This window comes from Heliangelus exortis, chromosome 1 (genome assembly GCF_036169615.1).
Source record: "Heliangelus exortis chromosome 1, bHelExo1.hap1, whole genome shotgun sequence".
In the NCBI taxonomy this organism is placed as follows: Eukaryota; Metazoa; Chordata; class Aves; order Apodiformes; family Trochilidae; genus Heliangelus; species Heliangelus exortis.
In genome coordinates this window covers 15,482,321-15,508,971 of record NC_092422.1, presented here as the reverse complement: position 1 = coordinate 15,508,971, position 26,651 = coordinate 15,482,321, and the positions used below count along the sequence as shown (strand labels likewise).

The 26,651-nt window shown below is 38.3% G+C and overlaps 1 protein-coding gene across 1 annotated transcript in view; it reads left to right on the top strand.

Moving 5' to 3' along the window:
* GUCY1A2 (guanylate cyclase 1 soluble subunit alpha 2) overlaps positions 1-13,795 on the top strand; it is a 147,895-nt gene extending 134,100 nt beyond the window's left edge. The window contains exon 8 of the mRNA XM_071734684.1: positions 8,218-13,795. Coding sequence (XP_071590785.1) covers positions 8,218-8,425 — 208 coding nt within the window. The 3' untranslated portion in view covers positions 8,426-13,795. The remainder of the gene's footprint in view (positions 1-8,217) is intronic.
* Positions 13,796-26,651: the final 12,856 nt, after the last annotated feature.

The following is a 26,651-nucleotide window of genomic DNA, read 5'->3' as shown; positions in this document are numbered from 1 at the left end:
CATTTGCCATCAGAACATGCAAAGAAGTCAGGCAGTGGAGGCAAGGTAGCACAACAGGAGGGCCAACCATTTCTGCCTAAATATTTTGTTTGCAGAAGAAGTGGGGCATGTCTCCCATAGCACCATAATTTTATGCACTATTAAAGCTTTAGTCTGAGGATTTGGGTTCTACCTGCTGCACACAGTTTATGAAAAGAAGCACATTCTGGGACATTCCCATTGGCTCAGAAGAAAGTCTTCAATTTTGCCAGCAAGGCCAAGGTTTCAAAGAGTTTTTATGCTTTCTTGAAGACAAAATTTCTTATTTAGCACTGTAAAGAGACACAGGATAGGAACATTTTCTTAATGTAAGAAAAAAAAGATTGAAAATGACAAAGCGTTTCCTTAAGCTTTTTGAAGAAATTACACGGAGAGAAAGCTTGATTAAATCTGGTTAGGAGGAACATTTCCTAAATGAAAAAGCCTTTTCCTTATTCAAATTTGACAGCTTGGCTATTAGAATTTCTTCTGGTTGGATTACTACTGATGTACTCACATTTTTTTGACAGGAGATCTCAATCTGACCCTTTTTCTGACATTCTGTATCTGAAATAATTTTCTGAAGTGCAGTTTTGCTCTGATTTGAAACTGTTTCTCTGTGGTAAATATGCAGTTGCTCAAATAATACTGCTTTTCTTTTTGTTGTTTGTTTTTTAGTTGTTTGTTTGTTGTTGGGTTTTTTTATTCTTATACAGAACAAGAAATATCAATATTTACTTTTCCCCCATGCATATGTAACCTGAAGTTTTCAATAGAATTCCTCCATTCAAGAATTGAAGTGTCTGATATGCTAAAGTATAAATCAGTCAAAAGTTAAAATTTCAAAGGAATTAAAGCTTGTGAATAAAAAAGCCCATTCCCTTAAGATCAGCTTTACAGAACGGAACAAATGTAGCTAATTGAACAAGAGACAGAAGAACTGAATAGCATTTGGATCATAAGGTGCACAGAAGCAGATTCATACACTTGTCTGGTAAATTTCAAGAGAAACACGGCCTAACCTATACCCTACTATTGGGTATGGAAAATGCCTTCGTTTAAATAAAAAGAACTCGGTAAATACATAGGAAACTGCTGTTTGGAACTTGATGTCACCTGAATACAAATTGTCCTTGGGACCTTCCAGGTGCAATGCTTGTGTGGCTTTGATTCCTGGTCTTCTTCTGTGGGACAGGAGAAATGCTCTGAGGCATTGTTTGAAAATCATAGAATCAGAGAATCCTAGGGGTTGGAAGGGACCTCGAAAGATCATCTAGTCCAACCCCCCCTGCCAGAGCAGGGCCCCCTAGAGTACATCACATAGGAACGTGTCCAGGCGGGTTTTGAATGTCTCCAGTGAAGGAGACTCCACAACCCCCCTGGGCAGCCTGTTCCAGGGCTCTGTCACCCTTACAGTAAAAAAATTTTTTCTGATATTCAACTTGAACCTCCTATGCTCCAATTTACACCCATTATCCCTTGTCCTATCACTGGTCACCATTGAGAAAAGCCTAACTCCATCTCCCTGACACTCACCCCTTACATATTTGAAAACATTGATGAGGTCACCTCTCAGTCTCCTTTTCTCCAAACTAAAGAGACCCAGCTCCCTCAGCCTTTCCTCATAAGGGAGATGTTCCACTCCCTTAATCATCTTAGTAGCTCTGCGCTGGACTCTTTCAAGCACTTCCCTGTCCTTCTTGAACTGAGGGGCCCAGAACTGGACACAATACTCCAGGTGCGGCCTCACCAATGCAGAATAGAGGGGGAGGAGAACCTCTCTTGACCTACTAACCACACCCTTTCTAATGCACCCCAGGGTGCCATTGGCCTTCTTGGCCACAAGGGCACATTGCTGGCTCATGGTCATCTTCTTGTCTACCAGGACCCCCAGGTCTCTTTCACCTACACTGCTCTCCAGCAGGTCAGCCCCCAACCTATACTGGGACACATGGGACACACTGGGACACACCTATAATGGGAACACAATTTGTTCACCAAGTTTGTTCTGGTTTTGAAAACTTATGCAGTTTGGTGTTAATTTTATAGAAATAAAGGTGAGTGATTCTAGCATAATGCAACCAAGGACTTGAACAATTCATATATAGGGATGTTCTACAACCTGAGAATGCCTCTGAGGTATTCTGAAAGTGCAGCCCATACTTTGTCAGAAGAGAGATCTTCATATTTCACAGACACAGTTTGGGGCTGTGATTCCATTCAGGGTTATGGTGTTTCATGAGTTTGTGTCCCTGAGAGCAAAATTTGGAGCTAGACAGTTCCATAGTATACATAAATACAGTTGGAAATCTAGGTATTGAGTGTTTGTGGGACCAGTAGTGGACAAAATTTTTCTTGGTATGCTGAAGCAAGGGTCCCTTTCGTTATGCCAGTCCCAATTCTGTTGGGTTTTTTATCAGAGTGATATGGCATCTTTTCTGTGAGACAATTGATTTGGTGTCATTGTTCAACAACCCAATCTAACTGAAGATGTCCTTGCTCATTGCAGGGTTGTTGGTCCAGATGGCCCATAAAAATCCTTCTAACTCAAAGCATTCTAAAATTCTAGGATTCTGTTTTCTTTTCATTGCATTGCTGGTAAAAAGTGCGTTCTGAAAGACAGGTTGGGGGATTATATTTGAAATTTGCTAGAAATCTATGTTTTTATGCTGCCCCTTATCTGACTCCCAGTACATTGTAGCTCAGAGAAGACAGCTTCTATTTGTCTGTGTCTCACATCTACCTGACTGCTGCTGGTCAAACTGTACCATAACAAGAAAAATTTGGGTAACCTGGCTTTGGAGAGCATTCTTAACAAGACCTAGCCAGCATAATGTGAATCAGATTTTCTCACTTTTTACATATTCCAGGTTGTATCAAAAAGGGGGCTACATTTTTTTTTCACTTCCTTTTAATCATTGAAATTCAGTAGGAAGGGATTATTTGTTTCGGGATGTCCAAAGTTTCACCTTACATGATCATCATGTCTGGGCTTATCTTCCAGCAATTTGAAAATTTAGACTGTTGCTCTAAAAAAGGAAGATAGTAGAGAAGTTGGTGATGATGTAGTAATGCTAGAACACCAAATTGTAAACCAAAATGCAACAAAATATTAAATTATCAGTATTTGTTATCAGCACTGTTGTACTATGTAAAAAATCTGCTGCTATGTGCTGAACGAATTCAGTGCTCAAGTCACAGAATCCCAGAATTACACAGAATCCCAGGATATTAGGGGTTGGAAGGACACTTAGAAGATACCAAGTCCAATCCCTTGCCAGAACTGGATTACCTACTGTAGGTCACAGGAATTCATCCAGCTGGATTTTGAAAGTCTCCAGAGAAGGAGACTCCACAACCTCACTGGGCAGCCTGTGCCAGTGCTCTGTCACCCTCAAGGTGAAAAAGCTTCTCCTTATGTTTATATGGAACCTCCTGTGCTCCAGCTTGCACCTCTTACCCCTTGTCCTGTCAGTGAGACATCACTGAGAAGAGCCTGGCTCCATCCTCCTGGCACTTGCCCTTTACATATTTATAACCATCAATGAGGTCACCCCTCATTCTCCTCTCTTCCAAGCTGAACAGCCCCTCAGCCTATGCTCAAGTTTATATGTGTTGCCCCTTGTCCAAGCTGAAGAGCCCCAGCTCCCTCAGCCTTTCCTCCTAAGGGAGATGTTCCACTCCCTGTTCATCACCAAGGTGATGTTCATCACCTTGGTTGCTCTGTGCTGGACTTTTTCAAGCAGTTCCTGCTCTGTCTTGAACTGAAGGGCCCAGAAATGGACACAATATTCCAGATGTGGCCTCACCAGGGCAAGATTCAGAGAAGTTCAAGTGCCAGTAACAGGCCAGACATATGGTTGCAGGTAAAGGGAATAGAAACACCAAGGAAAATTATGTTTGAATGAGAGGCAGTTATCACTGAAGATGAATAGCTAAAAGTTATGATGAAAAGGCTGGGAACCAGTTATTTTATGTGCTTCAGAAATTATTTGAGAAAATAAAATGAAGGTGCATGGGGCCACTTGAAAAGGCTATTTCAAGCCAGACCTTCTGGCATTGTTGATTACATGAGGACAGAGAAGAAGTCAAGAAATAATTGCTGAAACAGTTGCCAGGAGAGAGTGCAATTACAAAATACTCTATGGGCATTTATTCAGAGCTTTTGAAGGTTATCTAGGACATTTGAACATAATATATTTGTATTATTAAAACCAACAAGTAGTGGTCTGATGCATCTGTACATAGCTTTTCATAAATATAATTTGCATGATTATATAATTTGCTGCGTACAAATAAAATGATTCATCCCAAACTGAAATGCCTTTATGGTTGACCTTATATTTCATCAAATGCCTCTATTTGATCATACTGTGTCACCGTGTAGTCAGTTAATATTTGCATTATCTAAGAAGCAGTGTTTTCCAAAGTAGATAATTCTGCAATCAGTATAAAAATAAACGGAATTTTCAATTAATTAACACTATTAGCATTTGTCATTTCATGTTTGTTTCTAGCATACCCCCTGATGAAAACTGTGATACAAGTTTTGCATTAACGAGCCCTGCTGATATTGGAAAGATAACTAATAATCATCAGCTTTCATTTTACAGTAAAGATTGTGCATTAGAAAGCATCATCAGAATTCAAATTATAATTACACTTCAGAATGCCTATTACTGATTTCGGAGTCTTCCTTGAGAGCCCATAATCTGCCTATGTAAGACTCAGGCTAAATGTGTAAATATAAGATATGGTGTTACCTGGCAGCAGTAGTGAACCTGGGGCAGCTTTGCTCTGGTTGCACCTGCCTGGGCAGGGCTCTGAAGCATGAAACAGCACTAAGGTGGCCTCTGAATCTGCTGGGGGTAAGAACTCATTTCTGTTTAAAGTATCTTTTTCTCTTGACTCAGGCGTGTCTTACGACTGAAGGATTACAGAGCTCCATTTCATTTGCTTTCTATCTCTGAGTGTTGTAAAATGAAGGCACTGGAACATCACTAATAAAGCTTCCAGTAAAACATGTGGAAACTGGAGAGGGAGTAGAGGATCCCAGACTGGTTCGTCTTGAAACATGTGGCCAGGAAGGAACAGAAGAATAACACAATCTTTGGTCCTTTAGTAAACTGGCAAATGCAACTCAAGTTGTTTTAAAATTCATCTATGTTATGCTGAATTGAGTGAAATGACCCTATATACTATGCTCAGGAAGGAAGCACAATGAGATTTATAAGACTCTTCTTCAGAACAGAAGAGAGATTATTTTTTAATTCTTTGTTTCAGCTTGAATAATGATGTTTATCAGATATTAATATAATATACCTACATTCATCCTGTTTCCCTAATAGTATTACAATGTAATGACTTGGGACCTCTAAGCAGTTACCAAAAGCAAGTAAACATAATTGCTGCTATTTTTCAAGTAACTGTATTAAAAAATTAATTCTCTTTTTCTCTTCTTTCCACCTCTAGTCTTTTCCAGCCTTTATTTCCTTTTTGGAAAAGGTGTTTCTGGTGTTAAGTGCTGGATACATATATTTTCCATTCTCACATGGTGGGCATCACATCTGGGACCTGAGCTTAGGCAAAATGAGCAGCCTGTATCTCACATCCTTATCTGATTTAGGAGAGAGAGCAACCAAGTGCACCTCCTTATTGAGCTGTGTGAGGTCACTGCTGGTTCACCTGCCAAAATTGCCCCTCAGCATTTAAAATTGATTAAAAACTGAAGAATAGGTTTTAAACAGTTGTCTTACAGAATATTGCATGGAAGAAGTTTTAGGTAATTAAGAACGATGTGTAAAAATCTCTTTTTTTAATTTTAAACTATGCATTTCTATAAACTCCTAGATTTTTATTTTCATCAAATTCTTTTTCCTACATGTTATATCTATTTCTGTCTGTCTGTTTATCTAGGTATCTATATCTCTATTTTTCTTCCTCACAGACAAATTTGTATTTGCTTTCCAAGAGCCTTTTCAGATTATTCTAAATTTTATTTCCAAACATCCTTTAAAAACTGATTCTTTTTATAATCGTTAATTCACCATGTATGCCCTGATCAGACATTGGTTAATGGGCAATATAGTTACTAACAAAAAACATGGACACAAAACAATATTGTTAACATAATTGAAATATTAGAAGTCTAGTAGAAATTCACTCTGACATTCACTTATTTTCACAAAACCTGTGAAGATAAGACTTTAAATTTATATCTTGCACTTTTGTTCTATGAGACTTCCCTGGTTTGGGCCAGGATAAAGGTAATTTTCTGTCTTGTAATTTTGCTTTCAGCTGAGTCTCTTGTAAGTAACTGCACTTCCTGAAATTAACAGCAAGTTTCTCAGTCAGTTTGAAGTAATGTGAAATACATAAATAATGTGAAATACATATGCCAATACATAAACTCAGGGCCAGCCCTGAACTGAAACAAAGAAGAAAAAAATTAATATATATATATATATATGTACTTTACAGTTTCAGATTTGTAAAAGTGTCACTACAATTAGGTAATGTTAGGCTCTGAGAAGGAATCCATTGGTTTCAGTAAGGACAGGTTCTCGGGAGTGAATGGTCAGTTTGGGCAAGAGTGACTGCAGTGAAAGTTTGAAGACTTAGCTCAGAAAGTTCTAAGACTTTAACTGTTGCTTGCATAAATCTGGTTTGGGAAGTGGCAAAGACTATAGTTTTAAAACACAAAATATTTACCACTGGCTTGCAGAGTTGAAAAGACCTCTGCAGGGGTATTTGCAAATTCTCATCCAATTTAGAAAAGATTACAGTATTTTGGTCATAAAATTGACAGTCTGGAAAATAGACTATGACATTCAAACTGCATGCTCAACAAAGACCACCACAGAAATTCAAAGGCAAAAGCACTGTTGGATTTATAACCAGCTGATTATTTAAAAGCTGGGAAGAAAATGCCTTTATATTTCAATGAGGTCACACAGGTTGTCTCAGCTAAAATCCACAAAAAATATTCAGTGAAGGAAATGCCATTCCAGGGGATGAGAAACCTGAAAAGTTCTCCTGGCAACAGGATTTGTTCATTCATCTACTTCCTAGAGATCAGCTTTAGAGACATTAAATAAACAAACTATTACAAAATTCACCAAAGTTAATATAGTGTTTCCCACTGGTGTTTTGAGCTTCAAATTGCTTGAGAGAAAGAATAAATATCTTGGGAGGGGAAGAAATGAAGACTGCTTTCATGTATTCAGCAGTGCTTAGAATTTACTGTGACCTCAAAATTGTTCTTTTTGGTGCTGTTAAGGCAGTGAATGCCCCCAGCGTAATTTATTGGAAATAAAAAAGAAAATGCATAGAGTTATTTTATTTTAGAAGTCCAATTAATTTCATGGAGGCTACTTGATAAAGAGGCCCTAAAGTGTCAGATCTATCTAGACAGTGCTTTCTCCACTGTGAAGGAAGACAAGAAATGGCAAAAAGCTGTATAGCTATATATATATCTATATGTATATATAGTCTGTGCTGTTGTACCACTTGCATAGGCATGCCTGGAGGTTGGCTTCATGGCTCCTGTGAACCTGTATCTCCTCTTGAACCCAGCCAGATCTCCCTGATTAAAACCATGGGTACTTTTGATGAGTAGGGCCAAATCCATCATGATTCTATGATTCTAGATTTGGTTCTAATTTTTTGTTGTAGCTGGTGCATTTGAACCTAATTCAAGAAATACAATTCTACTGAGTGTGTGAAGGGCACCGACTGACCAGTCTGCTTCTACTTGTGAGAGATGCCAAGCACTGGGACCTTCATACTTACTTTCTAGCTGGAGACCTGGTGGTTTTCGTCACTCTGAAATGTTCATTTCTGCACAACTGGATTGACTGGAGTGTTTTAAGTAATCCAAGTGATAAATTATGGATAATGATAATTATGAATTTGGTTCCCTTTCTGGTACATGACTTTCTGAATGCTGTCACTGACTTTCAGAAAATGTATTTATTTGGGCCACCTCCCCAGCTGATCTCATTCAAGGGTTCTCTTTCAAGTTGATCATGCCAATAGGTATAAGCTGAGGATCCTGGCTAAGGGGTTTTTTTAATGGTAAATAACACTTTCAACTCATTTTTTATTTGGGACCTCATAGGATCGCTCTCTTCCAAAGAGATTTTTGGACTGTGTTTTGCAGGTTTTATATCCCTCTGGTTTGTTTTTTTTTTTTCCTAGGCTTTTGAAAAAGGAAGAAAATTTTATTTTTATCCCTCGTTCCCGTGAAGAGCTTCCAGAAAACTTTCCAAAGGAAATTCCTGGGATCTGTTACTTCCTTGAGGTCAGAAGTGGTCAGAAGCCACCCAAACCCTCCGTCACATCTGCCAGAGTGAGAAAAGTTTCTTACAACATTGGTACCATGTTTCTCCGGGAGACAAGCCTATGAGGCCTGCTGCAGATCAAAGACTCATCAAAAAAGCACAAGCCCAGAACTGGGTCATGACAGGGGAGTTGGAGGTTCTTTCTATTTCACTGCCTGTTCTGAACAAGCAGTAAAAGCTCCATGTAATGTCAGGCAATAATCATTTTAAAAGGTGGGTGACCAATGTCAATCTCAAACGAAGTTGAGACAGGGGAAAAAAAAAACAAAAAACCAAGGTAGTTCCACTTCCAGAGGAATTCCTTGCATAAACTTCAGTCTGGCCCCTCTATGACAAACAAAATGAAACAAAACCCCAACTCTGAAATTGGAGGTAGGTTTTGTTTTGTCAAGAAAGGATGATGGTTCTGTATAGATTTGTACAAGCTAAGCAGAATCAAGAGTCAGTTCTGATTATGCATTTCTACATTTAATGTGTTCTTCAGTACGGTAATGATGTTTTTTAACTTTATGAACAAGCATTTCATATATGTACTGTAGATCTGTTGTAACCTTCCTGGCAGGAGGAATTATAATTCAATACAAATATTGTAGGAATTTTACCTATTTTTATACATATTTCACTTTCTGGATAATTACATTCCACATACTGTAAGCTGAGTGAGCTTAGCTTTTCAGAAGAAGCTGCTGTATATTTCATACATTCTACCTTTAAAACCTTAGTGTTATACAAGTGGGAAGAGGCAATTTCTTGATCTTTTGGCAGCAAAAATATTGATATTTTACAGAAGAAAACAGATAAATCTCTTTACCAGGTGTTTATGGTAAAGGCTTAAATCAGCATTGTCCTAGAGTGCTGTATGTTCAGTCCTTCCTCGACAATGCAGACAAAATGTAGATCAATATGTTGACAAGCAGAAAATTTCTAAGAGGGGATTGTTCCCCACTAAATTATTGGCCAAACTGATTTTTGGTAGAAGTCTTGGACTTTTAAAAAAAATTTGATCTTGTGAAAACTTATTCTAAGGAATTTCACCAGACAGTGGAAGCTCTCTAGATACTGGTGTTCAAATTTTCTATAGGACCTATGCTTCTACTGCAGATTAATTAGCAAAAATAACCTCTGATATTAATGATGATCATCTTGAAATTTTCTGTTGCTGGATTGGCTGAAAGGTCTCCTTCTTTAATTACTGTAGACCAAAAAAACCACTGAAAAGGTGAAGACAATTCTTTTCTAGGCTTAATGCAAAAGGCAGTTTAAGTTTTTGTTATTTTCCAGGTTTTCCTTTTCGAAAGTCAGTCTTCCTCTGCAGGGGTACTCCTTCAGGGTTGTACTGAAATGGGCTGATGTACTCTTGTAGATTGTTAGCTAACACTTGGAGTGGTTCTGAAGTGGTTTAGCTTTTACCTGGGTCTGATCAGAGCTCACTGAAGTCAAAGATAAGACTCTCAGCAGCACAGGGAGAAGCTCTGAATCTTTATAAGCCAGACCAGAAATTAAGTTTGCTTATGGATATAGTAATCATAACTTGAAGCAGCTTTTGAAAATAAGTAAATAATTCTCACCACACATCCAAATTCTCCAATTAGATCTTTTGGTGGAGGTACTAATGGTGCTGTGTTTCTCCTCTTTGACCAACAGTCCTTGTTAGATTGGGCACAAGTCAGCATTGCATTGCCAGTCTGTGCTGGACATGTTTCAGACTTCCTTTCCACTATGTTGAACCTTTACAAACTTCAGCTTGTAGAGGACATCTGAACTTACTATGCAGGTGATTATTTTCTTTCCTGAGGAGAAAAGATGCAAGGGAATTAGACCAGAAACTGATTTAAATGTAAATTCCCCCACTTCCTAGAGAAACACTGATGTTAAAGATTTATTCCATTGATATTAGAACTTCTTTGGGATTAGAGAATTTATTCTTTTATCTACCTTGATCAACAGCATCTGCAGCTCTACTGTCTGTCTGAAAAATGACTTGACAAAAACTGTTCGAGCTTGACTTATCAGAATTTCCATCCAAGCTGAGTATTTTCAGCATAGAGTGACAAGTTTCAGCCCATAGCCTTTAGTTTGCATACGCACAGGATGCAGTATGTGTTTCTTTCCTGGGAATATCAATGAGACACTAAAAGAAGTATAAGTGGAAAAAAGTTCATGTTTCGCCATGGGAAAAGGAACACCACTTCCTAGCTACTAAAGCTGTGGTTTTGATGTCCTTACCTTCTTCCATAGAGTGATTATTTTTCAAATAGCTGCCACTAGACTGAGATGTCATCTGACTTCACTGGTACATCCTCATTGTCATCCTCATTGTCCAGTAAACATTTATGTCAGAGTACCCATCCCTCTGGCCAACTCTTTTTGTCAACATCTGTAGTCCTCTTTGAAGAGAGCAAACATGGAGGTTCAGACCAAAAGCTTGTAGCTCAATAATCTCTTTCACAGTTGCCAATAGGAAATGTCTAGGTTAATTTTATGGCTGATTTTGATTGATCTTTGGAAATGCTGGATAAATGTTAATTCTACTAGAAAATTGGAGAAGCGATCTGAAAAAAAAAATTGTATCACCAACCTTATCCTCTCAAGTTACTGCTTATTTTATAAGAATATTAATAATAACAGAGATCAGCGCAAAGACTCATATTTGGTGTCAGCATCACCATGGAGATAATGGCAGTGTTCACAAATAAATCATTTAGCTTCCCAAATTAGAGTAGATTTACTGTATAAGAATTTGTCATGTAGGTCTCTGCTTTTTATAAGCTTGTGTAACATGTCCTGAACTTCAGTACTGATGCTAATGATTGTAATACTTGTTTCTGTGTTATGACAGGAGATGATAATAAAAAATTGTGGACTCTCTAGGGACATTTTCTATCTCAGTGTGAGAAAAGTGTAAAACAAATTCCCAGCACTCTTTAACTTAGTGGTTGCATCTTCTGCTTTTAATATTAAGTTGCAAATTTATTTTGTTGAAGACCTTTATGAAGTGAAATGAAATTTATTATCAAGGTTGATGCTGTGAAGTCAGTTAGATGGTAGTCAAACTGACCTTCTCTTCAACAACACTTCCTTTTAGTGATATGGAAAACTTTCTCATATCCCTAGTATTGTCTTCATAAATAAAAAGCTTCTCAGAGTTTTTGTACCTTGAGATGATGAGATGGAGACATTAACGGTGCTGCTCTAGAGACAGAAATCATGTACTATAGTTGGAGTTTTCTTCTAATAATTTTCTGTCCTATAAAACAGATTATCTTTTGTTCCCCTTAATAAGAATTTGCAGTCCTGTTCTTCATCACAGAGATGCACACAGCAGCATCTGCTGTCTTGAATTCCTTTTAAGAACCAAATCCACCCCCTCTGAAGACAGAGAGGGGAGATTACAGCATCTTGCCTGGGTGGGCAAAAGGAAGGATGACTGGAGAGCCTGAGCTGGGGTCAGCAGTTTCTTTGCAACAAACTTTTTCTGCCCAGCTTCCCCCTCCTCCAGGCTCAAAGGGGCCAGAAACCATGGAATGACCACAGAGGCAGACCCAGCAGCCAACTTCTTGTACAAAAGCAATGAGATCTAAGTAAGTAGAGGCAAAAGTAATTCCTCCAGAGTACTTTTTACAAATCTTGTGTTAGATTTTTCCATCTCCTCGAAGCTCCACATCATTAAGGGTCTTCTGTGACACAGTGCATACAGGTCAGGAACTCACAGTGAGAAGGAAGCAGTGATGGAATTGTCAGAGTTGTGATATCTGCCATTCACAGACAAAAGCCACTGCATGGGAGAACTGCTGCTAAACCAAAACTCTCCAAGTGTGGTTTTCTTGAAGGATACCATAGGATATTTCTAAACCCAAAGAGCCAGTAGTCATTAGGTTGTGGTTTTGGCTTCACTGCTCATTCCCACATCCATTTTCAAGTCTGAGTCTGTTTTGAGAGGCATTTTGGAGCCTGGAAACATGCCTCTGCAAACAGAAAACCAGAGCTTTTAAATCTCTGGAAATCTTCTCTGGGAACCACCTATTCTGAAGAAGAAATCCTTCAGCTGAGTCAATAGCAGGTGCTAATGCAGTTCATGTGTGTGCATATGCCATTTCACAATGCTATCACCTCTGCTTACAGTGTTCCCTAACAATACCAACAATACCAACAGTGGTATCTAGCATATAACCACCTTTTCTCTGGTTTCCATTAACATCCTTTTTCATTTTTTTCTGCATAAAGCCAGAACAGTGCAGAACCATGACAAGTTACACGCATCTGTAAGTATCATAGCACTGTACTGAGGCTTAAACTCCGCTGAGTTCACATTTTATATTCCTCTGAACAGATCCTTCTCCCAGAAGATTTAGAAATGAAGGAAACACAAGATATCAGCCAAAACTGCTTTGTGCAATTCCGAATGAGTATGAACCCTGCATTAGTGATTGGGGCAAGTTAACTACTAGAAAGCTTTCAGATTCTTCAGCTGCCAGAAGCTGTCACAGTTGCATGCTTCATGCTTCATTGCTAAGGAGTCTGCAATCCGACAGCAGGATCACAAACTTGTGGTGTTTTCTGGGTTTTCCTCCTCCAGTCTCAGGCCACTACCTCACGTCTGCTGTGTGCTCAGTGCTCACTGTGGAGAGCTAATTCCCTGTGTTCTCTCATAGCTTCTGACTTCTTTTCTGGGTTCTGGTGATCTTTTGAATAATTATACATATGTAATATTGAAAATAGCAACATGCTGAAATTAGAAATAAAACAGGAAGCGTAAAAAAGCTTATCACACTCAGAAACAGTTGGTTCAGTTCCTTCAAGGTAATGCATTATTCATAGCATGTTCCTGGGACTGAAGATGTCAGTGACAGCAGAGGTTGAGGATGAGCTGAGGATGCTGAGTGTGCAGGAGACTCAACAGTCAGGAGTTCATCTGCTTCTGCTGTGGATAGTAAGAATATCACCTTGCATGCTCAGCCAGTAGTTTGCTCTTCAAAAGGCCTCCTCTTTTCTTTTTTTAGAACACTGTGTGTGACATAGATAGTAAGAAATTCCAATTATTACTCTTATTTGCATCTGTTGTTGACATTGCTGCTTACATCTGAAGAATTATTGGGATTAAAGGGCTGATCTTACTCTTCGCAGCAAAGATAAAGTTGCTACAGGGACACAGCAGGCACTCACATCTTTAGAGAGGGAAAAGACCATCGTGCAGATTGTCACTGGTGGATTTGGGTGGATGAGTCAATAGACTAACAGTCCATGACATGTTCTTAGCATTCCCAAGCACTAAGTTTATCCATGAAGCTAGGAGTTACTCCTTAACAATGTTACAAATTTGCAATGCATGAAGAGCCTTACAACAAAAATCTCTGAACTGTTTAACCTCATACACATGATTGATCTTTTGTGGCTTGGTTATTAATCACACATGAAAGCAAACAAAAAAAAATAAACTAGGAAATGGCACAACTCTGTCACAGGCGACAGATCATTCACCCCTGCAGATGCTTACTTTTTCCTGTGCCTTCGACAGGTTGACCTCCATTTATCTGTGGTCCGGGTTAGTATCACTGTGTCACTATAGCAACAAAATGGTCTCTGAAAAACAGCATGAGGCATCTCAGCCTGATTCCCAGTGGGCTGGGGTTTGCATTAGAGAGGCCAATGGAGTAAACGCTGCAAAGTGGCAACTTTGCTGGCAGCCTTAGCAAAAGGATCAGTGGCAGCAGATGTCAAACCAGCTGTTTGCTCTTGGGATTTCAGTTCCCAGAGGCAGAGTGAGGCTAAACGAGTTTTATTTTGAACAAACATAAGATGCAGGTTTCCAGAGAAACAAGTTATCTTCTGTGCTTTATGTCTAGCAGGAAGGAAAAGAGTGAAAGGGCTCCGAGAGGGACACGCTGGGCTGCCTGGGCTGCAGCACTGCTGGGTTTTGCCTTCAGCTCTCTGTGCTACTTTGTCTTTAGCATTCCAAGAATCAGGTGTACACTGCAGACTGGGGGCCAGGCAAGTGCTTCAGTTCCCACCTTTGTTCTACATGCAGCATGAGGCTGCCTAAATCCCTGAGTGTGCTTGATTTTCATTGACTGGGAAAGACAAATTTATTTTTTAAGATGACCAAGCTAAGTCAATTGATCCCACTGAATTAAGGTCTTTCCAGCCCAAGTGCTGAATCTCAAACCTTTGAGTCTCTTCTGCTTCTCAGAGTTTTGCACTGGCCAAAGTTAATTGAATCAAACTAAGTAGCAGAGGGGTAGTTAAGCATATTCCAGGATAAATAAAGGTTTGATATGGTAGTCATGGTGATTGTCAAGAAAAGGGCTACTTCAGTTAAAATCTCCCTCTTCTGATGGCTGAGCCCTTTGCAGACAATATCACAACTCCTGAATGCCATAAGGACTGTGATTTAGAAAAGCTTTTAAGCCTTGAGGTCTTAGCCCAGTTATGCAAAACCTTCACCTGAACTTTATGCCAGGAAACCTACATAAACCTTGTTAGTTATCCTGTAGTAAAGATGGTAATAAAATATATAAATCCCAAAAAAGCAAACAGATAGTTGCCAGGTTATCATTACCATATATTTTTTTGTGTTTCTGTGAATTTGTAGGCTCAAAATTAACTTTCCATTAGTAGAAGGTCTCCCACTGAGCTACTTATTTTCTAGGAAATTATTCCCTAGCAATAGTCTCTAATTACTACTTTTGAAGCAATAAGTGAAGCCATGCTAATCTGTTCTCTGTAGATTCTTTTACACACCTATGACCTTTAACAAACTGCTTTTGAGCAAAATACTAAATGGCAGTACAATCCTGTCATGTATGGTCTGTCCTTCCATCCTCTTCCCCAGGGGAGGAGAGTATGCAGTGGAATAATTTGATTTTGTGAGATGCTGGGGTTTTTGTTAGTTCTATAAAATGATAAATATGAGCAGCAAAGCAGACATATGTAATGGATGAACTTCTGCTTTATACACAACAGTAAATAGATGCTAAAACTGATTAATACGCAGAAACACTGTTTAATCCTTTTTGGAATTTGTTTATTACATTATACCCTTAATATACTATTTTTTCCTTCCTTAATGAGGCTGGAACATACTATTAAATCAATATCAGAGTTTCTGAACTTACTGCAGAATAATGTGGTTAGGAATAAATAACTATGAAGGAGGAGATTTTTTAAAAGCAAGCCACTGGTAAAGAACAGCTAGTATGGAGAAGACGAAGAAGATAGAGAAATGTATGTTTATTTTTAAAGGTTTTTTTTCTGGCATTTCTGGTTAAAATAATTCTGAAGTTGTATACTTAAAGTGCAGCTGCTTCATTCAGGTTCTTTGCATTTGCTAGGGAGGAGATAACATTTTCAAAGTCACATACTTCTTAATCCTATTTCCTTTGATTAAACACAACCTCTTTCTGAAGGATGAACCTATCTCTCCTGAGTGAGAACCTATCTCTCCTGAGGATCTGAATGCCTAAATAAGTTTTCAAAATGTGTGTTAGAAATCTGTATCATTTATTTTCCTTTGAAAATTTTCCTTTCCTTATTCATCGTGTTGTATGAAAGAAAATTCTAAATGTCCAACCAGCAGCAAAAGTACTTTTCTATTGATACCCTGTGCTGGATGATGAAATGTGTAATTTTTTCTAGTCTATGTAGTTTTTTACATCATTTTACAAGGTGAGGATCCCAAGTGGGTTGCCATGGGTGTATGTGCGTGTGAGCTGTCCTCAGTGGGGGTGAGGATTGTTGTCCACCTTAAAAATGTTCTGAGGGATCCTAAGGGAGAAAGCACTTTGCAGGGAACTCCATCCAGTTTGGTTCATGTACTGAGGGAGTGTTAAGCTGAGTCTAAGGTTTAGTTTCTCATTACATCCCTAGGTCCCATGTTCTTCCCAGTGTTTAAGTGTGGAAGCATTCTGTAAGCATTCCCCTCTGGGAGCTTCTCACAGGTCCTGCAAATGTATAGGTAATAAGCCAACAGCAAGAAAGCATGTGAAGAATGTGAAGTATATGTGAAAGAGAGAGCTGTTGTACAGAGGTGTGCCACTGATTTTCAGCTTTGATGTATTTGGAAGTTGGATTATCCAGAGTATGCTGGCTATGATGCAAAATGCAAGTGTTGTACATAATGTCATGAACTCTCAAGGCGTTAGGATGAGTTTTAGAGTCCCTAATCCTTAGAGTTTAGTAGAATTGCACGAGAAATGCACTATTTTCAGAGGAGGGAAAGTTGGAATTGGATCTCCAGTTGCAGATAGCAAATGTGGGGGCAAAAGAAAGTCTAAAAATTCTAAATGCAAAATACAAAGAATAACAGAATCATAGAATGGTTTGAGTTGAAAGGGACCTTAAAGATCATCTCGTTCTGACCCCTTTACCATGGGCTGAGACACTTCCCACTAGAGGAGCTTGCTCAAAGCCCCCTCCAACCTGGCCTTGGACACTTCCAAGGATGGGGCATCCACAAATCCTCTGGGCAAGCTGTGCCAGTATCTCACCACCCTCCAGTGAAAATTTTGAAATTAATTTAAAATAGAGCAATATTTCACCAAGCACTTTCTGCAAAAATGCCAAGCAGGTCATGTTAGTTAAGGCCTAGATTTAGCTCACTTGGTTTAGAGTTACACTGAGTCCTGAAGCAAAGCTTTAACTACACTTCCTAACATGTGTCAGCATTGCGCCTTTTTATGAAGTCTGAACTTTGTCCAGCAGGGCAAAGTTCCAATCCCAATACAGAGCATTTTTATTAACTCCCTCACAAATTAACACTTCACTAAGTCTCATCCATTGATGTCTTTGATACTGGAATACTGCTTATTATCCATATGTCTTACTCTGCATAAGCTGCACTAGAGCCCAATATGCTCTAGAGCACCAAGGGATTGGGGATTTGCTGTAAGGTTGGATTAAATTTAGCTAACCTTAATTTAGGTATTTAAAAATTATGTCTGGTCTGAGCTTGTCAGGTCGACTCCATCTTCAGTCAGTGCAGACATCCCAGCATCCCAAAGAATCATTGTTCCTGGAGAAGGAGATAAGCCACTGCCTTAGAGGTGCTCTTCTCTCTCCCCAGTGACCCCTGTGTAGAGGGGGAGGAATGGTTGAGATGAGCTGCAGTTCTGTAGGTGACAGGGATTCCACTGCTGGTAAGAATGAGGGGATGTAGTAGGATAGAATAGCAAATAACACATGGGGGATAAGGGCCAGGCTCCAACTAGAGATCCAAAGGGTTGTGGTGGTAAAATTATGAATATTTAAGGTTTGAAAGGTTTGGCTAGGAAGTTTATCCTAATTAAAAGCACTTTTTTCAACTGAAAGCTAATGATCTGTGATTGTTTCAGACTCCCCACTTCTCATCTAAGGTAATAGTGGTGTGCTGCTCCTACAGGCTCCACCAAGAGCCATTTATCCATATTGTTGTGTTATTTACTACTTGTTTCTGTCTTAGAAACATGGCAGATAGGAAGCTACTTAAGGAGTCTGTGCTTCCCGGCAACAGATATCTTAACATTTTCTTAATGTGGAGATGATAGAAGAAAGGAGGAGGAGAGGAAAAACTGAGACAGTTTATATAGATTGGTCTCTGCAATCACTTGGGAAAGAACAGGGAGGAGAGAGGGAGGGAGACACTAGCTGAATGTTCACTCACTGTGGTTGTAGTTACTAAAACCTCTGTTTGATCCATCCTAAAATGTACTCATGTTGTTACGCACATGCACACCCAGACACTGACAGGATAATGGGTCAGGTTCTGCACCAGAAGTGAGTAGGAAGGCCCACGGCTACCACTCTGCTCCCATACTTCTCTCTTCTGTTTGCAGTTGTCTTTCTGGTCCTTAGATATCTGTGGTGATTTCCACCCCAGTCCTGGTTAGGGAGGCCGTGGGAAAGTTCTTCTTGGGAAGAAGCCATACCATGCAGTGCTCCACACTGTGAACTGTCACGCTCTCCAGAGAAAAGGAATTAGAAATAGTATTGTCCTCAAGAGCTGAGAAAACTTGCAGATTTTTCCATATACAGTAAACAGTTTCTATAATTACCAGAAAAACAAAACAGAGAGGCAGAATTGTGCAGCAGGGGCATCCCATCTCATCCACACTGCTGTGATAATGAAATCCAAACACTGTGGAATTGCAGTCACATTATTCTCACTTGCTTTAAAGGTCAACTAAGAAGCTAATTTCTCAAATAGGCTCATAGCTCTGAGACAATGTAACACTACTCATTTCTTCCAACAAATTGCCGTTGTCAGAGAAACTGGATTAGTAGCTCATGGAGCAAAAAATAGACATGATGCACTTGCCAGAGAAGAATTAATTCAGTAACAGAGGTGAAGGTGTATCAAAATAGCATCTGGAGAAAGAGCAACAAAAAATATTTAACCCAAAGCAAGTAACCTGTAAAATTACCTTAAAATAATCCAACTTACCATCTGGGAGAATGACAGGGTTTAGTCTTGATTCTGGTTTATTCACCTTCTAGTTCCACCATGCCATTGCTGCTAGATCAGTTGTGTCAGTCTGGCCACAGTCATTTTAAAGTCATGTACCTAAAGTTAGTCAGTGAAAATCATTATTTTGAAGTTATTATTTGAATACTGCAAAAGAAGAGTCTTTGGTCTAAAGTTTTTCTCTTCTTTGCAGGGTAGAAGTGGGCAGGTAATATATTGCTAAACTTACTCAACTGAAAAATGAAAACTAAACTCCCAAAGCCTACATCCAGTGAGAGAGCTACATTGAGAACTACTTTCCAAACCTCATCATATCTTTACAAAAAGTGGATAATTATTTTTCATTGTACCAGACATTTGCATTTAAAAGAATTCTCTTTTATGCCAAGATTTTGCAGATGTGTGTTACTTCTTGCTTGAACTTAAAAAAAGCAAAACAAAAGAAAATACTTCTTAATTCTTCAGTTATTTATTTTCCATAGGAGAGCAATTCCATTGTCCTGTATATGACCAGGAAGGGGCATCAGTCCACTGCAGATAGGGAACTTGAGCCTGTCGTGGTAGGGATGAAAAGTCCTGCAAGTACAGGTTGGGTCTCAGCTGAAGAGAGGGCTGGCAGTAGTTTCATGCATTTCATACTATAACTTCAGTAATTCTTTTTACTTTCATACTCAGAGGCAGACATATGTATAGCTCAGGAATAATCTTCACCACTTTCTTTAGAAATCCTTTCTGTAGTACATCTTTTCCGTGCTCCTTTTAAAATGTCTCTACATTTCCAATCTAATGCATTGACAAGTGTAGTGTCTAAATAATAACTCATGTCAGCAAATCAAATCACTGTGAAAAATATTTTGAAGTATTTATTCTCACTGTCTTTTGGATATCTTGTGAGTCCTTTTTGCAAATTCTGTTTTCATAGAAGTCTCTGGTCATCCTAAGAGAGGGCAAAAGCAATCTTGATTTTGGAATTTAATTAGCATAAAATACCATTTAGCTGGCATCCAGTGTGTACTAAGGTTTGCTTGTGAAATAGAAGTATCAGGCTAAGCAGCACCAGCAATTAACTGCATTACCCTTCCTACAAATTATGTACATATTTCATGGCACTCTATGTATTTTATAGGGCATAATATGACAGGTTAAATATGTAGAAAATAGTTAGGAATAAAAAAATAGAAAATATGTGGACACTGCTGTGTGTGATAGCTATCTTGAGATATTATGGATGTATTATCACCTACTCTTGGGATTGTTTTTAACCAAACCATTCATCTTTGGCATCCAGTGTTGGTTGGGTGAGAGGCAGGGTCACCATTGTCCCTTTATTTTTTAAACTTAGTTATGTTAAAGCCCAGTGATTAACAACACTGAAATATTTCAGCTGAGTATTGTAAGAAAACTGATTTCTAAATATGGTGGGCTCTTCTGCTAGGACTGACTTTACATCCCTTCTTGATTTGATTTTCACCTTTTCTAGTTAACAAAATCTCTGCAGTTCCTCCTTTTGGGATTCCATAGTGTTTTGAAAAGGCTTTTTGTAGTCTAGTTGTGCCATCCCCTGGTGCAAGACATTAAGCTGCTTCAGACAAACATTAAGCTGCTTCAGACCGTCATCCTGGTGAGCCCAACCAATGTTGAGCCATAAATAATCCTCTTGCTCTAATTGCAACTTTGCTTTGCCCCCATGGGTAACTTTAGAGAAGGAACTGAACATTACTGAAAAGCTTCTGGTGTTTTATATTTCTTTAAGCTGGGTAAATTCATGATTAGGAGAAACTTTGGCAAAACAAGTTGGTATTATTGTCATGAACTTCACAGCCTGAGTCCATCCAGCCACGTATCAGTCTTTTCCCAGAGCCTTTGAGAACAAATTGATCTTTGCATGCAGTATCTCATCTAGAAGAACCGACAACAAGTTTTTAATTGTCGGTCTTTGTGCTCCTCACTCACCCATCAAATGGAAAACCCATGAAATTCATGAAGCCATTAATAGAAAAATCTTGTATTTTTGACACTTGATTCAACCAGGACCCTGCTGCCATTCTGAAATTAGTGATTTAACTGGCAATTAATTCAGGCTCATCTTCATTTCCTCTGCAGGTTACTCTAGAGGATGGTTAATCTTTCATGCCTTAGAGTTGTATCTTTCTACTTTTCCCTTTGATTTCAGTGTTGCCAAAGTACCATCTGAGGGCTAATTTCCTAACGTGGTCACAAACAGCTCCAGTAGCAGGGTTAGACATATGTGAAAGTAAGTTGTAGGTATTAGTAAAAAACTTGGATTACTGTAGGAAGCTGAATGTCCACCTGAGTTCAGAATGCTCAGGTGTGGGAGTGGAAATTTTTAGTAGGAGCTATGAGCCAGATATCATTTAACGAGAACAGAACAAATGGAAGGAGCAGTTCAGTGCAGTGCAGTTTTGATCTCATCTTTATGAATGCTGAGAATTTCTGCATGTCTTAGTTCAGTCTTCCCTGCCAGAGAAAAAATTGAGTAAAAACATTTGGCACTCCCAAAATGTGCAGATTGACCACTCCTGTGGAAATGGACCAATCTCCTCTGAGTGCAAATGCTTTTTGTGCACTTTTGTGATGCTGTTCTAGTGTTCCTGTAAAGCTTCTATGAAGAAACTTGGCCTTCAAGTGCACAAGCATTCTACACTAAGTAACAAGATTACAACTTTGCTTAGCATTAAAATAATATTCAATATCATTGAATAATACCAGAGCTCTATCAGAATTTAGAGCACTGCGATCTTTGTGAACTGAAGCAGTCTGTATAAAATTTCTTACAGATAAAAGGATAATCTAATTAATAACAGTATTTCAATTTCAGTAATATTCAGAAGAGATAAGGGGTGTCCCTAGACATTTATGTCAATGAAATGGTTAAAAAATTAATTTTAGTACTATGTAAATCTGAACATTCTTTTAAAACATCAGCCCACAATCTCCTGGGAAAGGATGTGGCAGGTTAGAGGTTTAATGTGAACTATCCTGGACAGAAAAGCTCAGCAAAGCATACGAGTCAAGATCTTCCCATGCTAAAACAAACGGAATAATTTCAAAATCAAGTCTGATTACGTGTCCTAACCATTCAGCAAGAAATCCACCTGCCAATAGATACAACTATCAGATTCTGCATTTCAGCTTTTCCATTAGGCTCTATTTGGCTGTCTTAGTGGTCTGGAAGTTACAGTAAGTACCTCTGCTTGTAAATTCCTATTTCAGTTACAACCCCCCAAATGAACTGAATTTATTACTAACCAAAGACTTATCTACTTGAAAACAAAACAGTAAAGTTTGGTTCTGTCATTTATGTCTCTGACTTCAAGCAGTTGAAGTGCATAATATATGTACTAATCAGACCTGTGTTGTGTCATTGAAAAATAATTATTCAAGGCTGCAGCAGCAGTGTAATGCAGTAGAATTCAGTAGTAATCCTTCTATGGGAACTTGAGTCTATCTAATAAATTGATGTGTCATATGTGTAGGCCATGGGAAAATTGTCTGTGCAGTGAACTACATATGGTCTTAAAAGCTTTAACATTTGTACTGCTCTTCCTATAACAGAATGTAAATCTTGATAGCTGTGACCCTATGAGCTTCTGAAAAAAATGTAATCTAAAGTTTATTCTTCTTGTTTTAAAAATCACTGTTGTGTGAGTTACTGTTTACACAGACCTCTGTACAGCCAGGGGTCTTTCAGCATGTGCTGCTGGGAAATGCAAAAGCAGATGCTATCTGCAAATCTTGCAGATTAGAGAGATTAGCAAATGCCTTTTCTGAATATCCTTCTGATAAAGCCACTTTTTTTTTTTTTTTTTTTTTCCTTTTAGCAAACGCAAACAGTGCCAATAACCTGAGCCTCCTTTAAAAGAAAAAAAAATGTTGAACAGCTGTAGTCTGTTCAGTTTCTATTGGTACTTCTTACTTTTTTTGTGTAGGCTTTGTCATATGATTCTCGCAAAATATAACTGAGGGCAAACAGTTTGCTTTTTTTACCCCCTTCTTTTTCCAAAGCCACTGAGGACTCAAACAAGAAGAAAAAACTTCAGAAAATTCGTGCAGGCATGTTATTAACAGACAGTAGAGGATTAAAACATCCTTCTATGTGTGCTCCAAAGTATCTTTTAATGGCATTCCTGCACTACATTGTGTCTTCACATCATGCTTTTGTCATGTGATCTGCTATAATGGTGTTTGGTACAATGAGGTCCTTTCAGTTTGTCCTGAAAAATTTTACTTGTTTGTCACCATATTAGAAACACAAGGTACAGTCTATAAGAAAAGCAATAGACAGTATGCTATACATCTTCTATTTCAATGCCTCTAGTTTTAGGGTAGTATTCATATAAATGTTTATAATCAAAATACCAGTTTTATTGTTCTTCACAAGACCAAGCAAAGAAGTTTTACCTTGTCTAAATGCTAATGATAACATTTCCATTCAACAAATACTCTTTTCTCATGCTTCTAGTTAACTTACAGTGGGCTCCATTCTACTCTGACTTCCCATTAAAGCATTTGAAAGGGAAAAGTAATGGGCTATTTTAATGCATAACCTTTGCACAGTACCTGATTCATAAAGGTAATAGACTCAAAATCTCATTAATGAGTTAGTAGTGATCAGCAAAACAAAAAAAAGTTCCTTTGAAGTTCAACTGAGTAAGTGCTGATGGTCTTGCATTGCTTACTCTGTTTCTCAGTTTTTTGAGTCGTGCTGAAATATTTGATGAAGCCTTTACCACGGACACTGGTATCAGCCTTCATCAAAGACTGCTCAAATTTCTGCTTCCCATTTTATCTGGAAGTTTACTATAATTGAGAAATTATTTAAATAAAAAAAAAAAATCATACAGATTTCCATCAAGTTAGTTCTCAGCTTATTTTACCCAGTCCTTTAGGAGGAAGCTCTATCACTAACTTGTGCCAGATTAATAGCACAATACCCAGGAAAAAACATGTTTCTCTAGGGAAACTCCATTGAAGAAGATTTTGTTCATAGTTGTGACCAGGATACCTCTGTTAAATATTTCAGAGCTAAGTCACTGGAGAAGTGAAGATAGAATAGTAAGACAGAACCAGGAGTTTTACATACTAGAAATGTGTGTAGTTAGTTGCAAAAATGGTACAGTAGGGAAATTAGTAAGGTGTGTTTTTTTCATCATTAATATTTGCTGATACCCATGACAGTTGCTCATAAAATACTTTTTATTTCCTCCACATACTCTCATTTGAAGTCAATAAGAACTTCAAATAAAAAAAATTACATTGTCATGAATGTAGCTAATTCACTGTATTTCATTGACAGACTTTGGTTTTCTAAGGGCTGCAATAACACAGTGAGAAAAGTGTCAGTTCAGTTACCCTGCCAGTTCTTCAAATTATACTTATAATTCTCTCATCCTTTAAAAAAAAGAAAGTTTAAGTCTGTATCTTTGCATTATTGCATTATTCAAATTTTCATATGTTGATACTGCATCTGGTATTATGTTTCTAACTTGCCTTTGTGTGCTACCAAATGGAAGAGTAGCTACATCACTTTTGGGGTACCTTTACCTCTCTGTTTGTCTGGAATTTTTTGACATCTCTTCAGCCATGTCAATGGTCCTGGTAGGGCTGCCCAGTGCCCAGTGGATGAAAGGCCACACTAGTCATGTATTTCAGGTGAGAAGTGTTCTGTGTGGATGTGTTGGTTTTGCTGCTAGGGGCAGACCAGCTTTGCCAGTGCACTGGACTCATATGGTAGAGCCAAAACCCCTGTCAAGACACAGCCCAGTCAGCTCACGGGGCAGACACACAGTCATGTGTTCCAGCCTGGCAAATACCAGGGAAAAACATGGAAATTGCAGCATTTTTCATTTCAAATGTTGGCAGCAGGAAGTGATTGGTACCATCTGGAACAATAAGAAAAGAAGGATAAAAAAAGAAAAAAAAAAAAAGAGAAGTGAGCTCATTTGTCAACTTTTTTTTCCCTAAACCTTATTCGGTAACACTGCCACATGTGAAACTGACACCATTCAAATATGGTGTTCAACACTGATCATCCATGTCATGAGTCATATCTGTGTTTCTGTGGGTAAAATTTAAACTGAGTAGCTATCATATTGCCATGCAGCAGGAGGTCACTGTCCTTTTAATAACCATTATTTAAAGATTAGTTGCTGAAATGGTCAATAGCCAAACACCCTGTTGGGCCACAGCAGTATAGGGTCCACTTTCCATCAGGGTTTTATGGGAGGAACTTCGAATGTTATTGTGTATCAGGACTGCTATGTTGGGATCCCAAGCCTTCACAAATGAAGCAACTTGCTACAGCCCAGTCAAAACTGTGGTCAGTACTGCTGTGCCAGAAACAGTGTTCTGAACAATTGCAGGCTTCCTACCTCCTGATAATCCTTGCAAAGCAAAACCATAGGGACTCCTAGTACAGCCAATAGGAGTCTTTCTTTGAGCTAAAAGTCTGGAAAGAGCATTGAAACTGTAATCTTACAGTCCTTGCTGTACAAAACCATCAGTGATCTGGTTCTGCAAATTATATATATTCTGGGTAACACTTAGTCTGTCCAGAATCACAGTCGGGCACATCAGTGTGTAGCACATTCCACGTAGGAACAAGAAAGTACTTCCCCCTGAGTTGCATTTGAATTTAAAGTTTAGATACATTGGCCATTTAGGCTGCAGTCCTGTGTGTGTCAGGTGAAGAGGTAACTTAAAGGATGGGGAGAGCACATTCAGAGTGTGCACTGACCCAGCCTTCTGCAGATGTTGTGGGTAAGGATAGGGAGGCTGCAGCCTCATCGGGGTATTGTAGGTGGGAGTCACACACTCAGTACCTAATGCAGCATTTCAAATATCTAAAGACTTATTTTTCCATATATTCTACACACATCCCTACATATTTTATGAATCAGGTCTGTGATCAATATTTCGAACAATTGGTTTGCTGCGGTTCCATGGGGTTACCCTCTTTGGTTTTGCAATGTAAATAATATTGTACATCTGCTATTTTATGATACAAATGCCATGTGAATTGCTTATTTTTAAAATGGTATAGCTCTATTATGGTTTCTTTACAATGCCACCTAACAGTATTTGTTTGATATACAATGTATCTGTATGGCATGAATTAAATTCCTTATACTTTACAATGTCAAATATTTTATTTTTGTTTTCTGAAATTACTCTTTTTCATCCTATGCAGTGTCATAAATGTTTCTTAAGTGGCTCATTATGTCTGGAAAAATTGCTTTCGCTCAAGTAGTGCAGGCATAAGAACGAGTACTCCTGATCAAAATTATCACATATATCATCTAGCTATTTCAGATTAGAAATATATGTGCAAGTATGTTAGCATTTATGGTTAATCAGAACATCTACTATAACTTCCTTGCTTTTCATGTAGTGATACATCTTAATCATTTTGTATACTTTTATTTGTAAGTACTTGTGAGACATACACAGTGTAAATAACACGATTCATTATGGAATATTTCTAGATATTCAAGGTTACAAAAAAGGTGAATTTGTATATGAAAAGAAATTGACAGTAGATTGGAATAACATAAAATAAAGTGGTGATGATTATGTTCTATTTATACTGTTCATTTCCAAATTGTCTGTTAAAGAAAAAACATTTCTTTTGCCCTTTGGTGTCCAGCCAGTTATTTATCGTATATTTACACCAATAAATCATGCAAAAGGCTATTGAAAATCATGATGAATCATTGAAATTTTTCCTTTTTGTGTTGACAGCTTACCATTGGAGGGCAGTATGAAAATATGCTAAAACCCGTTTAGTGGAAGCAATCTAAAAAGTCTATGAAGATATTTGTGGAAAAGAACCTCTT